A 16,543-nucleotide genomic window follows, 5' to 3' on the forward strand; every position below is an offset into this window, starting at 1 on the left:
GGGAACGGCTGTGCGCCGCGTCGCAGCGTGACGGAATCGCCAGCATCCCAATTTCCGTGTTCCCGTTGTCGCTGGAACCGTTTCGCAACGCTGGGAAAAAAGGAAACGCACGCCTCCGTGGAAACCGCTCGTTTCGACGCGTGTCACAGCGGTTTGCGAAGATTTATGTTTCGAATTTTTTGGCTGGCACAAATCGTTAACACCTCTGCGGGATGAATGATGTGCACGCATATTAAAACCGGAAATAGAGCTTTAAACCGGATTTTACGAGCACGAGTATCGTTCTTTCTTTTTAACAGTCGAAACGAGGTGAAACTCGTCAGCATTCGATGTCGAAAATAAAAACAGGTTTACGGTGAAATGTGAATTTAATGAATCAATATTCAATACTCGAAATAAACATACACTTACGATGGAATTAAAAAGAATTGAATTTTAACAGTCGAAACGGGGTAAAATTGTCGTCAGCATTCGATGTCGAAAATAAAAACAGGTTTACGATGAAATGTGAATTTAATGAATCAATATTCAATGTTCGAAATAAACATACACTTACGACGGAATTAAAATTCAACATTCAATATTGAAACATCAATTTCCAATGAGCTCCAATATCCAATATTCGAAACAAAGGTGAACTCACGAACAAATCGAAATTCAGTATTCAGAATAACCAGAAATTTCCGACATCCGAATAAAGCAGCGTTACCAAGGAAAATCATGAGAGAAATGAAACAAGTTTGTTATTAATCAATCTTTGAATCCATATAAATGTCATAATTATAAAGGGAATGACTAAAAAATCACAGGCTGCAACGACTATTAACTACGTTTAACAAAACTCAAATCCATTTACATTAAAAAATATATTAAAATACATTAACAAACCCAATTCAATATCTCAAATTAGTGAATAACCTCAAAATCCTCCGAACATCTATCATCGTATTCCTCTCGCCGCCGAGATCATTCAAAGTCATTCAAAACACCGCTGATTTGCTCAACGAGAGCTTTCAAACTGCACAAACTCGCTTGTTCCCTCGCGATCGCCGTGGAACTGGGTTAACATCGTCGCAAGGAGGGAGCGAGGCGTAACAATTGAATTTTCTTTTCCATTATCTTGTAATCGGGGTTGAAAACATCCTCGGAGGGTGCGGGGGAGGGTTGAGCCTTGAGCCCCGAAAGGAGAGGATCTCGTATTATGAACCCTGGCCCGATCCCCGACGGGGGAACGCTTTGCAGAAGGGTGAAAACGAGTTCCTGGGGGCGACTTTCGCGGAAGCCTTTGTAGTCGGCAGCCGTAGCATCCGGAATTGTACGCTTATCTCCGAGACAGTGGGCTCGCTGCGTTCTGTTGGCCCCAACGTCTGTTGTCTTCAATTGTTTCGCCGACGGACGGCCCTCTTCCGAGCTTCCTTGATTTTCTTTTGACTCTTCCCTGCTTTCTTCTGGATATTCCGCTTTAGCGTCTCCGCGGGAGACTCTCCAGCGATATGAAAATACTCGTCCGCTTTAATAGCATCCGCGAGCAAACATTCCGCTTGCGTTACGGCGTACGATGATCTTCAAATGTTGCGCACAAGGAAAATAAAGGATCGAAGGAATTATAGCATTAGGAAATTTGGCTTTGTCTATTGAAGGTTTCGGGCTCTAACCCTTTGAACTCTAGGCTCCACTATTGCACTAGTTATAATAAATATTTTAATGAATCTTAAAGAAACTACGCCAAAATTATTCGATTTTCCACATATGTAAATTTTGTACTAAGAAGGAAAATAACAGATCGAAGGAATGTTACAGCATTAGGTAATTTAGCTTCACCTATTGAAGGTTTCGGACTCTTTAACCCTTTGAACTCTAGGCTATAATAGTGCACCAGTTATAATAAATATTTGAATGAATCTTAAAGAAACTACTATCATTTTCGTTAGTAATACTATAAAAATTGCAGTTTCTGGTAGATTAAGAGTCAATTAATGATTAAAGGACAAGCCTAATGCGGCAAGGGAATCCGAAATCTGCTTGATAATTAATCCCATGCCAATTGTTTTCACAGGGTCGTGCGTGTAGACGGTCGCGCGCTCGCTCGCGCATACGTCATTCTGGATACATTTACGAATGACGTGCGCCGCTCGCAATAATTTAACCGGCAGTCGTTAAGTATCTTGGCCAGAAGCAGCGGGCGGCCACATAATACCGCGTTTTAGAATAATTAACTGGGAGGCGCGTCCGATATTACCTCGGTTACCCCATATTTTTAGAGCCCTGCCGCTCGGCTGCCGATGAAAGGTTAAACAACCAGTTGTTTGACTTTTCGTGCCCCCGGTATCGCGGGGGATCGATCGCGATTACACGGGGGAAACTTCGTGGAACGTGATTCTTCCCTCTCGCGGCGAAACACGAGCCACTTAGCGAACGAGCCGATCCCTTCACGGATTTACCGTCGCTAAACGAAGCGCTAAGTGTCCCTCGGAAAATTCACCCTCCGGAGATGAGGATGTTTGAATATGTTCGAGACTTCGTTTGCGGGAAACTACGATGAATTATTCAAATTTCTACGACGAGCATAGAAGAGAAATATATTCTAATCTTTATACATTCAAACGTGATCGTTCTAATCTTTGTGTGCAACTTTCACGTGATATTTAACTGTAGCCTTAGAAACGAACCAAAATCAACTGAAATTCCTAAATAATGTTGAAATTCGATGTCCATCGAACTGATGTTCCACGAATCTAGCGTTAAATTTAATATTATTTATTTATTATCGGTGATTATTATACTTCAGAGTACACGCTGGCACAGAATATGCCGACGATTTTTCTCTCGATCTCAATGAATTCTTAACCTCTTAGGTACGATGTGTATAATGGCTGTCGCTGATGTCATGTTACATTACGCGGCACGATTCCGTTATCGATAATTGTGCGCATTACAATCTAATTTAACCTAATTGCACAGTGGAAAATTCAGTCTCAGATCGCAGTGATATTACATTTATTGTATGTAGACCGTGTCAAACTACAGAGGTTGCGCGGCTAGTTTTACCTTACGATTTTCCCAAGGTTTTACCTCCTTTAGGTGAAAGGTTAACCCTTTGCACTCGAGGGCTCCGGAGCCATTTAAAATTTGTCATTACTGTAAAATTCTGTTATTAAATATATTATAATATTTATAATCGACAAGAGACAGTAAAACACATCTATGACTTTTCTTTTACGCCGAAAATATTTCCCACTTTCAACATGCACATGAAACAACACACACCCTCATCTCCACAATTAGCATAAGACACGCTCGATTGTACAAATTAGCAGTTTATCAAGACAGCGGTATCACAGTATCATCATAGTATTAGGACAAGTGTTATCAACAAAATAAAGGGACACAGTCCGACAAATCAAGCCAAGCCTTGTCAACTATTTAAAACTTAGTACGCCAGCGTAACCAAGTTACGAAAAATATCTTACAAACCAGATAGATAAAATCAACATCTTCGGTCCATTGACCTATATTACGCATTAACGTATTTATTGAGTCATATTGAAAATCTTCACGAGTCTCGTTGTTGTACAAGGGGTTGAAGAGCACCCGAAGGATGTAGAATCCCCGGAGGAACGAACGATCCATAAAACGGGCGCGACGTTCTCGTTGTCCGTCGGAATCGTTTCTAGAATTTCCCCGCGGGCGGTTCTGGGTCACGGTTTCCGCCACGTGTCGCGGAATTATTCATTCGCGAGGAGGCTTAAGGCGAGAGCGGCCTAATCTCGAAAGAATCCTGACGCGGCGATAACGCGCGGCCGTTTACGGCCAATCAAGCGGTTAAGGTCGGTACGGCGCGGCCCGGGACAATTATCCCGCGTTAGGATCAATCAGGGGAGTCCCACGCGGGGATTGATCACGGACGGCGTGGAAAACCTTGTTATTCTGATTTCTGTCGAGCAGATACCATGCTCCTGGCCGCACACTGTGGACGGAGGCTGCCGGAATAGTCGATACCCCGTCGATCCAACGAGCCACGAGTCACCCGACGAACCAGCAATCTCAGCGACCCCTCTCGACCGACGACCATGAAGAGACCTTCGAGTGACAGCTCAAAGATCCTCGCTTGGACCCTCTGTTTGTGCGCTGCTCTGCTGTTGCCCTCCAGGACGAGTGAGTAGACTTTCCGGGGCCTCGGGAATGTTGAATGATGTTGAATGATTAGCCCTTTGAAGGGAGATAGCTCTTTGGTTGAATATTGTAGGTTTTCGGGTGAGGCGTAGAGGATATTCTTTGGGAATATTAAAGGTGGGATTCGGAGGATGTATTTTGGGGAGCGCGAAAGAGGTTGACAGTCTACGGTTTTTCAATCTAATCTTTTCAATTTCTAAATGTACAATGAATATGCCGGTTCGGAATATGTAGATCGGTTAAAACGGAATATAAGTCAATCGAAGTTTTGATAAATGTCTTCTTGCAAGTTGTATTAAGGAATAGAGATTAGATTAAATTTGTGAATATCGCTATTAACACAGTCCCTAATTTTGAATTCGTCTGTGTCTATTTTAAAATTTTCTTACTTGTAGGTTACCCATCGCATCTTTCTGTCGCATCGCGCGATTTTCCTTATTCCAACGAGTTTCCAGTTGAATGCAGAGCTGGAAAAAGTATTTCGCGAAAGTGCGAGTGCAATTCGGGTAGAATGAACTGGATTTATTAGGGTGAATGCCGGGAAGCCGGTAGAGTCGCGATTGATCGGCGTAGACGCTTGCGGAATCTCAAGAACGCGCGAACAATGCGCGGGATGCGATTCAATGTCGAGCTGAAGATCGTAGACGGAAGCCACTTCGCGAAACTACCATAGCTGGGATAAGATTCGCGGGTCTCTCGTGGTCACTTCTCTCGGGGTCTAGAGGTTTAGCTTTGTATTGTCCTCGAGTGGTCCATTTATTTTATCGCGATGCCGGAGAGCGTCTACAAAGATGATTCTCCTCGTTGTAAAGCTACCGCGTTCAAACGGAAGCTTCGAATTTCACTGGGAAACCTTGGAACGTGTCTCTTGTTTGTCTCGAGTAAGAAGATAATTATACGTGTAATCAATGACACAGAAACAGACGATCCAGAATGATATTCAATTAATTAATCGGATCGCCGTTCCGATCAGCATGTCGAATAACGGCGGGGTAGCAAGAGGGTGACGCATGGATCACAATAATAACCCTTCCAGCAATTATTCATCCCTGTTGAGCGCAGGAAATTGAATCACGGGAAATTGAGCCGTGAGCCACTTATAGGCTTATCAATTATTCTGACGTTTTCATTGAAAATAGACCTACTTTTCCATTGAACAGCATCCTTCTTCGGGCAACGACAATATTGACGAAGAGGCTACGTTTGCCTACGTATTAACCTTTTTTGCCACAGAAATTTCAGTGTCTCGATGCCTTTCTTCGAAGAATTTTAGAACTATTAAGCAGTCGAACGGTTTCTATCTGTTTTAGAGCTACAAAAGCGTATTTATCGAAATTTCGATTGACTTGTGGTCATTTATGGTTATTTTTTACAGAAATAATAGATTATTCATATAGTCTACTCCTATAACTTCAAATAAAATTTCGAAAATATCCTCTTGCAACCACTCACCTAACGTTTCAGACGATTTCTGCTATATGTATCAACCATAGAACTTCTCCAATATCTAATGAAAAATGAGAAAAATTCTCAAGCGTATTCGACAAATCTAAATGCTCAACCTTTAACCCTTTGCGGACGGATGTCAACATTTCAGCGACATCGAATGTTCATATTTGCAGTACTAGATAGCAAACAAATGAGTTACTCAAACAGCAAGAATCCAGTACGTAGTTTCCTTTATTTTTACTATTCGAGCAATCGATATGTAATTTAGCTTCATCCGCTGGAAGTTTTATACATCTCAGAGAATCTCCGTCCACAAAGGGTTAAAGTAAACGTGGACACAGAATAAGCATGAAATTCCTCTGTTCTCTCTTTAAGTTATTAACGATAAAGCAATTTCGCCGAGCACAGCCATGAAAGAGTGCACAGGACGATTAACCCTTTGCACTCGGAAGTTTTTCACTAGAAATATTCGAACATCTTCTGACGAGATAAAGACGATATTCTGTGAAACTAACTCGAAGAGAAATCATACGTACATCTAAGAACAATATTATTTTATCTCAATATTTCTCAAATTGCGTTATACGAGGTACAATATTAAATATCGAATTCCATAGTTCCACTGTACGAAATCCGGTGGTGAGCGAGAGTCACCTCTCGAGCGCAAAGGGTTAATCAACCGCGGGCGTAATCCGTCGAATTGATTCAGGGAAAAATTGTTGCAGGCGCCTTGGGGGAGAACTGCACGGACTTCCAGGGCGGCATCGTCCGGCACGGCTACCGTTACGTGCCGGGCCCTGCGGTCTGCAGTCTCTGCGTTTGCTACCATTCGGAGCCGAAGTGGTGTAAAGCCATCTACTGCACGCCGCCCTACGTGAGTATCCCACGCCCCCGCATTATCCCGTTCAATGGCGCGCCCCTCGAAATGTTTTCATCGGCGCCGAGCCAGTTTCGAGGGGCTCGCATTTATTTCGAGCATTTCCGGGAGACCTCACCCGAAAAAGGATCTCGCCGACGACGCGCGGCTGCTGAAGCTGCACGCGAACACCTGCATGCTCGCCCGGAAATTTGTAATCTAATTACTGGACCTTGGAATTTATCTTTGTAGCATTTTTCGGGACACTCCTTTCGTAACAGAATTGTGGATATGTACTTTTGTATATTTTTGGGGTTTCATGAATTTAGAATATATAAGAGTGTGCATGAAATTGTAGATTAACAGTTTTAATCAAGTTCAATATAAGGTTGGAAGTAGAGAAGGTGTGAACAAGGAGAATTGAATTTACTGGTATGTGTTTGTTTGGAAATTTGTGAATATGTAAGTTCCTTGTGTCGCCTTTATCGTAGAGGATCGAACGATCAATGGGAATAATATTAACCCTTTGCACTCGAAAGTTCTTCACTAGAAATATTCAACACTCTTTGATGAAGTATAGACGATGCTTGTTGCGACTAATGTAAATAATCGATAAATTAAAGGACAAACCTATTTTACTTCGATATTTCACATAGTGACGCGTTATACAAAGTTTAGTGTTAAACTTTATAATTTTACTGTATCAAACCAAGTGGTGACTGAGAGTCACCTCCCGAGTGCAAAGGGTTAACTCCTTCCCTGAATCGGCTACACGTCTCCCAGATGCCAGAAAATTAGGCCGAGCCACGGACATCCGTAAGCAGCGTTTCGTAGCACAAAACATTCCGTAATAATTAAGCATCTCCGGGCGTTATCAAACGGATCGATATACACGTCGGACCAGGGAACTGGGTTAACCATTCGTTATTTACAACCGCCATCCTTCTATATTCCATTAAGTCGCCGGCATCTCGCGTGCTCTTTCACCCGCTGAATAAAAGATTTCTCATTTTACATTGTCGCTAAGAGTCCGAGGTGAGCCGCGCGGCAACAACGAATCCGCTGGGGCCATCCGAGCGGGCGTATCCTTCGCGAGGCAACATTGAAAATCCTCGGCGAGGGCTATCGAAAGGCGCGGATGAAAAGATTTTCACGCGCCGACGAGCGTGTTTCGTTCCGTCGGCGCTCCGTAGGTGCTCGGCTCGCTTATTAATCGTCGAAACACGCTCGGCGACGAATGAATGGCGCCGCATATGGGTCGGACGCGAGAAAACACGACCGGGAGGAGGGAAAGAGGGGGGAAATGTTATTCGAAGCGTGAGGGAATCGCGTCGCATCGAAGCGCGGAATCGATTACGCGACACGGATGCGACCGGTGTAAATGATTTTAATGAGCTCGCTTTTGCGGATCGGATTCGCCGGTTGCCGCGCAAAAATGTCGGCCGCCATTTTCACGGCTGAACTGCGCGCGCGGCGCGGCGGCCGTACGCGCGAAAGGGCTCGCTGGAAATGTCGCGTCGCCTTTGAATGGAGCTCCTTAGCTCGTGAAATCGTCGGGTAATTTAATTAAACTGCGAATCGGAGGGTCCACTCGACCCGCCGTTTTTCGGTGGCCGCTTTGAACCCTTTGACCGGCGGAATCACGCGTGAACCTTTCCCTTTTGCCTCGAGATCGCTTTTAGACCGTGTAACGCAGCGATTAATGGGTTGGAATTACTCGGAAGTTTTTTCTTAGTTATTTGTCGTGGGCATCGTTTTCCTTTGGATTCTGGTCGCGTCGAGTTTGGAGCTTCTGATTTTCCAAGATGGCGAAATCCAAGATGGCAACGGTTTGGAACGTTCAATGTGGCGATGAATATTTCAGTACTCGAAAGTTACTTTCTCGTTCGTTTCTTTTAGACGAATCTTCGTTTCCGATTCTCGTTGCGCTGAGTTCGAAGTTTCCGATTTTCCAAGATGGCGGTGGAAGGTATTGTAGAGTTAGTCGGGGACTCCGCTAATTGGAAACGTCGCTCGTGCGGGAGAAATTAAGAATACATTGTCGAAGCTCGAAGGAATAATAATTTCTTTGGATGAAAAGAACGCGATTAACGGCTATTACGCGAATTATCCGAAGCCCCGGGATTATTAAGCGCAGGGGTGAAAGGGTCACCGATGAAATAATGAATATTATTCGTTTAACCAACCGACCGGTGTCCCGCCTTACCCCTCCTCCCCCGTTGCCGGCGAATATCTTTTTTATCGGAAAGAGTACTGAACGGTGATTAAAGTTTGTTCCCGGAATTAATTATCGCTCGCAGGAAGTTGCATTATCGAGGAAACTTTCATTCATGCCAGCCACCGGAGAGGCTGCTCCCGGGGCGCCATATTGATTAAAAAAAGGAAATATTAGAATAGCGTCCGCGCGAGGCAACGAAATTATCACGGTAACGATAATTCGATTGTGAACGGGAGAAACGCGCGCTTAATCATCGACGCATTGTCTGCACTTGAAAAATTAAAAAATTGTATCACGGAATACTAAGCTAAATTACTTCACAGATTGTCTAGCTTTGGAAAGTCACAAAGTAATATGAAGTATCTATTATCGACTACTAACCTGAAAACATCAAATTCGTTTTGATTCTTCTCCCAGCGCTCTTAGTTTGAACAAGCCAACTCTCATTGATACTGCCTATTTAACGATTTAACAGAATATTTACAATCCCACCATCGGCTCGAATTACGGGAAGATGATTGCGACGTCGAGTCTCGTTCCAAGAATCAATTATCGTTCGCAGGAAATTCTATATTCCCGTGACGCCTTTAAAATTACGGGGACGACAATGATTCCGGGCCGTTTCCGTTCGCGGCAATTCAACTTAATCGCGTAATACACCCGGCATCCATCGGTACACACGCAGTTCTCGCGAGTCCTTATGCGATATTCATGAACGACGGGAATTCGTTCGCGCTAATAATTCAGTAATTGAACGACGGCCTCCGTGGAGGGTTTCGGGGGCGCGAAAGAATCCTCGGGCTCGCGAGGGAAACGCTCGGATTAAAAAGCTCGAGACGCGATTATAGAGAGTACGAGGATAATTATCCTGTCGTAATGAAAATTATTGGCTCCAGTAGACTAAGTGAAAACTCCGCTTCTAACGAGGCCGATCGTTCGATTGGCAGAAAGTCGAACGTGTTGACATTCCGCTTCCTCGGATGAGGGTCGACGGGACATTTATTTTCGTGGAAATTACTCGGCAGCGAACTGTTCGAGTTTTCCTTGGAATCGATACGCGTGATGCACGTAATCTCGATATCAGATCCTTCGGGCGGAGTGTCGCTCTCTCTGGAGCGTCGAGATTTTACATTTCAATTTACCCGTTCGCGTTTCACGCGCGCGAATCGGACCGCTATCGACTGGTGTACAGGGCGGTCCATTGAATAGCGAACATTTGGATATCTCTTTTGATTTATACAGGAATTTTCGTCGGTGCTTTAACTGTTTGGAGGCTGAACAACTTTTGTCGACATTTACCAAAAATGTGGTAGTGATTGGGTGTGTATGCAAGAAAATTAATAAGAGTACTTGTTTAATGAGATCACAAATATTGTGTTGTTACAAGAAAATATCAAAAAATAACATTTATTCAAATAAATTTACTTTATATAGATATAAAGATAGTTTACATAGATCGCGAAGATCGCGAGTTCAAAGGGATCAAATTTGAATCTTTTTCGTCGTGTGATTATCTGAACCTGAAAAACAATACTTATATTCCTTTCTTTGCATTATTATCTAAACCTGAAGAAGAGAGTTTGAATTTCCTCGTAAAGTTGTCTAGACCAGAAGGAAGTTAAAATTTTCTTTTCGCTGAACGATCGTCTTCACTCAATGAAACAAAGATCGACTTCCAATTAAATACTTTTAAAAATAGTTCGGTGCTCCGCGGTCTCGGCGGTCGAATCAAAGACGCTAACTTTACGGCATCTTAAGTTTTGAAAAGTTCATTCCTTGCCTGGCAGCGTCCAGGCCACTGAAAGCTTTCCCCGTGAACAGAAGTTGAAACGCGAGCGAAATAACGTTACATTTAGGGCGGAGCTTAACGCGGGGATCAGCGGACCGTCGGGCGGAAAGGAAAGAAAAATGGCCGGAAGCCTGAATGCCTTAACTGTCAAATTTTCTCGGAAGTTAAGCGATAAGCCTGTTGCCATTCGCTTGTGAACGTGAAATCGCCGCTATTCGATTATCAGCGACAAAAGCTTCTCGTTTATAAAAACAAAGTGAACTATGATTCCAAATTTGACCCTTTGCGGACGAACGTCGACATTTCGGTGAGACGAAACGTTCATATTTGGAAGACTAAGTCGTAAAAAATGATTTAATTAGTCGAACAGTAAGAGATCAGCACTTAGTTTCCTTTCTTTCTATTAAATAAGCAATTGATATATAATTTAGCTTCATATGTTGAAGGTTTTATATGTTTCGAAGAATCTCCGTCCGCAAAGGGTTAAAGCGAACGCATGCAAGTGAACATGGGATCCTCCTTTGTCACCGGTAAACTGTTAGCGACGAACTAATTCTACCAAGCGCAGTTGTCAGAGAAATCACGCGGCAAGGGATCAACGGATTAAGGGGAACGCGAGCCCGGGATTATTAAAATTCGAAAATTACGCGAGGAACGGGTCTCGCTCGTTGGCCAACATCCGCCGTGAGAACGGCGTTTCCATTTTCGCAGCCGGAAACACGATATATCCGGTAATTATACGAGCCACGGAATCGCAGGGTGGGAACGACGCGCGACACGAAACGTCCTGGCCGGCCGCTTTGTCCCTGACATAGTATAATTGATATAGTATAATAAACTCTAATGTACAGTAGATTTCAAAAGTTCCCAGCCAGATCGTTTTTGGAATTGAATGTGCTGCTGTCATTGATGCAAAGGTCATAGAATACTAAGTGTAATATATTAACCCTTTGATTCGCTTACGATTTGAACCCTTTGCACTCGAGAGGCGACTGTCAGCGATTTGATTGTCAATTTTTATATAACGCATCAGCATATGGAACATCGAAGTAAAATAGTCGCTTAATTTATGCAATGTGTTTCTTTATGTTAGTTGTAAAAAATATCATGATTTCATCAGAAAATAATGAATATTGAGAAAAATATTCTCGAGTGCAAAGAGTTAAATACTATAGGTTATATTATTATTTTCTTTTTTAAATATTTCGCTGAAAAGCTTTGAACTTGTTGAATTATTGATTTCTACGAAAATATAAAGAATTATTGCTCTCGTGCAATACGCCCTTAAAGTTCTTAAAGCCTTCATTGTGTAAGAAAAGTTCCACGAACGATCTGATCGGAAACTTTTGAAACTTGTGAAGTATAACGCACGTTTCCTCATTAGTTACTTTCAAAGAACGTCCATATCACATCAGAAAATGTATGTTTCTATTAAAAAAACCTCTGAGTGCAAAGGGTTGGTAAGCGGCCGCGCGATGAGGCAGCGCTCACCTAGTTCCTCGAGGAAACTCGCGGAACACGGATGGATCGTTGAATGTTTCATCGAATGACCGATCGAGGGGGAGTTATAAATGACAGGGCTGTCGGGGCGATTCATACAAAGATATGATCGACGATATAAATGGAACTTTCCTGTGAAATTTGAGTTTTCCTTTGGAGAAAACTATGTATAGACACTTGAAAATGGAGGACACGTTTGTTAATCATTGATACTTCCTTACTTTCGCTACTAATATTTCATTCTTCCTTAAATTCCTCATTATCTCTGCGTTCGAAAGACCTATACACTAACTCGTGACAATTGTATCCTCGAAATGGCAATCAACATCGAAATCAAACGTCCCAAAGTGAATACACAAAGACTATATCACACCTGGAAAGCAAAAATCCAGCTCAACTAGCAACGAAATGGAACGTCAAGCAAAATCCAATGATCACCTCTCGCCTTAGTAACAAGATTCGATTAACGTCGCCCCCGCGGCCGCGTTTCTGCCGACGTTTCCGCAAACAGGCGTCTAACTTATTTACGAATTGTCGTTAACGCGATCGCCGCGGCGTCGGTAATCGTCTTATTGGATTCCCGCTGAACGTGACATCGCCGAGCCCCTAACGAGATTTTTCCTCCGCCGTTGCACCGGCCCGAGTGTATTTTCCGTGCTCCGGCACCGAAGAGGGGGCGGCGAAACGGGAAGCGTCGCAACATTTGCATGAAATTGATCGTCCCGGCGTTGTCCGCCGTTGGGCGGGCGACGGGATCCGTTTGCTCCACGGCCCGTGAAATTATTTTCGACACGCGGGGGCGGAATTTTTCGGCGCCTTTTCTCTATCGCGCGCGACCGGGCGGAACACACGCTCGCCGAGTGGGCGAGTTCCCTCGATATTTACCCGATGCACAACTCCGGACAACGTAGCCGCCGCCATCGTCGAAATATGGAGCGCGCGGCGGAAAGTTATTCAATTTACGGAATACGGCGGCTGTGTTTCTTGCACGGCGTGCCCTGAGATCGATACCTGAGGGGTTACTTTTCACGGAGAACGGGACGGGTCGGCGAAAGGTCACGGGAAAATTAACCGGCGGCCGGCGTTTCGCGCAACGCGGAAAAACGCGACGCGAGGTTGATCGCTGTGATAGCGGCTGCTTTGAAATTCGTCGGGAATTAACTATGGGGCGATGGGATAATGGTCTGTTGGCTAAGTAGATAATGGTGTTGTTGATGGTAACTGAAATTAGGCGGTAATACTGTTGTTGAGTGGATAATGGTTTTTCTGATAGTGCCGGGTGAATATTGCGCATCGCTGAATGTGAACTAGATAATAATATAAACAATACTAATGTTAGCTGAATAATACTGTAACTGGTTTTGTTAATAATACCAGTATCAACTAAATAACACTATGATTAATATAATCGATAATACTAATGTTAACTGAAGATTAAGCAACCTTGAAGATTAAGTCACCGGTGACCGGACCTTCCAAATTGCTTGGAAACAATTACAATAAGAAAATTGCTATTGAATCAAATTATCCAGTAAACAAGAAGCTAAATAATACTGTAATACCGTAATAAAACATTAATAATTATTTCTAACACTAGTTTCCTGTATCGCAAAGGAATAAATCTTACCAAACGCTCGAAATTCTCGTGAACTTGTTAACTATCTTATTCTTCACCGAACTATCTTAGTCACCGTTCAATTCAATAAATCTGTGAGAGTTAATTTAGTCAAGGATCACGGATGATCCTCGTGTGTGCAGTAAGTCAACCCACACCCATCGATGACCAGCATGGCGGTCAGCGCGTTAATGGCCGACAGCTCTCGCGGCGAGCTTACCCGGCGTCCCAGTTTAATCGATGAAATCCCATTCCGGACAGGAAGATTACACACGTATTTGCCCATCTGTGTTTCCAACATTGTCGCCGACAGGTTTTAAACAGACGGGTCCGCGGCGGAGCGCTCACGATGAAAATTTCATTCGCGGCGCGGTTTCCCAGTGTTTGCGCGGAAAAACACGCGAGATCGATATCGCGCACACGTGCCGCTTGTTGACAGCCTTCCCTGTTCGCAAACACGTATGCATAAGTACACAGGTTCGTATGAAAAGCGACCTGTTCCCACGGCTAACGAATTTCCATTTCGAACGAAAGACTCTTAACTGCGCGATCGATGAAGAGAAGCTAATATTTTCATGTAAAACTCGATCGGGAATGTATCAAATAAAACATTCTGCTCATTTCGTCATTCCAATAGTCATTCTGGACGGAGAATATCGGAAACAAGGAAAAAGTCTAGCGTCTTTTTAGAAAGACTCGGAAGACAGGCCAGAATATGCAGTCTAAAACGAAGTTCGCGTCTCGCATGAATTTTAAATGAGAGCGTCGCTGAGACATTAGAAATCTGTTATAAGTTCTTAAGTCACTTAAAGCGTGTTTCACGAAACGTTAATCGCGGAATCTAATAGCGAGCTCCGTGCTAATTGATTTCGCGAAAGATACCTTCGTTTATTTCAGTCTCTTGTTATAATCATAATTTCTGCTTCGTTCTTTGCAATTCTAGCATGTTCTAATTCCTCTGTTCAATCCTACTTTCACTCCATGATAATTCCCACTATTAAACTCTCATTATAATCATAATTCCTTCTGCGTTCTTTATAATTGCAATTCTAGCATACTCTAATTCCTCTGTTCAATCCCATTTCTATTCCATCGCGATTCCCATTATTCCTGAAATCGGATGACCTCTTTAAACCAGACTAGGTTCAGCTCTTTATAATTATCGTTCTACCCCGTCCCAATTCGGATTCATCCGCCATTTCACTAGTTTCCATTATTCCAAACAAACGTCTACCACAAACCTATCCATCAGCTCTTTATAATTATCATTCCACCCCGTTCAATTGATATTCAAGCCCATTGCTATTCCAGCGTAACCCCCATTGCTCCCCGAAACACACGATCATTCGCGCACCCTCTAAATCGTCGATCGTTTCGTTGCATCCGCGGTTGAACCGTCGTTGGACAGACCCGTGGGGAGTTTCTCAGAATTTATTAACACGAGTTTCCTCAGTTAGAACATAGGTGATTCCAAGATCGAGCTGGCATCGGTTCCCGTATCTAGCTGCCGCCACAGACCCGACTCCGGGATCGTTAACTTCCGCTTAAACGGCTCGGATCACGTAGCCGGCTCGCCGTTCGCCCGATAACCAGGCCACCGCTCGCATGCGACGACTTTTATGCTAATCCGGCCCTCCCGCGCAATTACAATATCTTTCGGCCGTTTACAAGAAAACGACGAAACCGGGAGTTGCGTGCCACGCAGCCGAGCGCGCAAGTTTGCACGAGAACACGCGGCGGGAACTCCGTTCTTACGTCTTCGTGCCAGTTCCCGGCCGAAAATAGAACGCGATACCGCGCCGCCGTGTCCGATATAAATGCTCGCGACTCGATTGCGCCACTTTGCGCGGTCGTTTTCATGATCAATCGCGTACGGATCTCGCGGTAATCGCTTCCCGGCGACCGCTATAACTCCGGTTTCTGTGATTTTCCTTGGCTCCTGGCTCTCGACGGTGAAATACATGCGTTTATTTCATATCAGCATGAAGATTGAATGCTTTAGTGTGAAAGCTGTGATGATCTCAGAGATTTTCCATTAGAAATATCGATTAGAAGCATTTCACCTCTCGCGACATTAGATTTCGAAGTCTAGAAGTCAAGATTGAATGCTATAATGTGAGAGATGTGATGATCTCAGAGATTTTCCATTAGAAATATCGATTAGAAGCATTTCACCTCTCGCGACATTAGATTTCGAAGTCTAGAAGTCAAGATTGAATCTAGTGTGAAACCTAAGATGATCTCCGAGATTTTCCAGAAATATTGATTAGAAGAATTTCACCTCTCGCGACATTAGATTTCAAGTAGAAATTAGCGATATCAATGAATTCACACGTTCCACATCGAAACAATGCATACCACACAACTGTCCCTTTCCAATCAGGAATCATAAAGCATGAAGTTAAGAATCAAAAGAAGCTTACCCAGCGACAGCACGGAAAGTAACGATTGACTCGTACAGCTGACAGTGCGGAGCACAATATCCGCGCAGCTCCTCAAAGGAGCCAGTTCGAAGGCGGCGAAGTCGATCCGCGGATAAGTAGTGCAGAAAAATGTCTGCGTCGTTACTCTCAGCTAAATTCACCGGCGACCCGTGTATTCGAGCTGTTCTTTTTGCGCGGTACCTTTTCCGTCGAACTGGCTCGGCGCTGTTCATTCCGTGATCCCCGGAATCGCATGCATTCCGCCTATTGCGACGGGAACGAATAATACGGGGGAAGTTTCTGGCAACGGGATACTTATGGATCCAGCGACGACACGTCGCTGTTCATTCATCGGCCCCTTCCCCCGCGCCGGCGAATCAGTTCCCGCAGTAGCCCGCGATTAAATGCACAATAAGATACGAGGCCACTGCGGACGATTCCGCAGCGCGCGCCGGGTAGAGCGGAGAGAGTTTTTTTCGGGAAGGGAAACAAGGACACGCCGCATCCCTGGGAACGGAAG

At 44.0% G+C, this 16,543-nt stretch overlaps 1 protein-coding gene across 1 annotated transcript in view; it reads left to right on the forward strand.

The window, feature by feature from the left end:
* LOC143175020 (uncharacterized) overlaps positions 1–16,543 on the forward strand; it is a 28,266-nt gene that overhangs the window by 8,440 nt on the left and 3,283 nt on the right. Inside the window, exons 2-3 of the mRNA XM_076371716.1 lie at positions 3,946–4,155; positions 6,348–6,496. Of these exons, the coding sequence (XP_076227831.1) occupies positions 4,071–4,155; positions 6,348–6,496 (234 nt within the window). The 5' untranslated portion in view covers positions 3,946–4,070. The remainder of the gene's footprint in view (positions 1–3,945; positions 4,156–6,347; positions 6,497–16,543) is intronic.

Source organism: Nomia melanderi, chromosome 10 (genome assembly GCF_051020985.1).
Source record: "Nomia melanderi isolate GNS246 chromosome 10, iyNomMela1, whole genome shotgun sequence".
NCBI lineage: Eukaryota > Metazoa > Arthropoda > Insecta > Hymenoptera > Halictidae > Nomia > Nomia melanderi.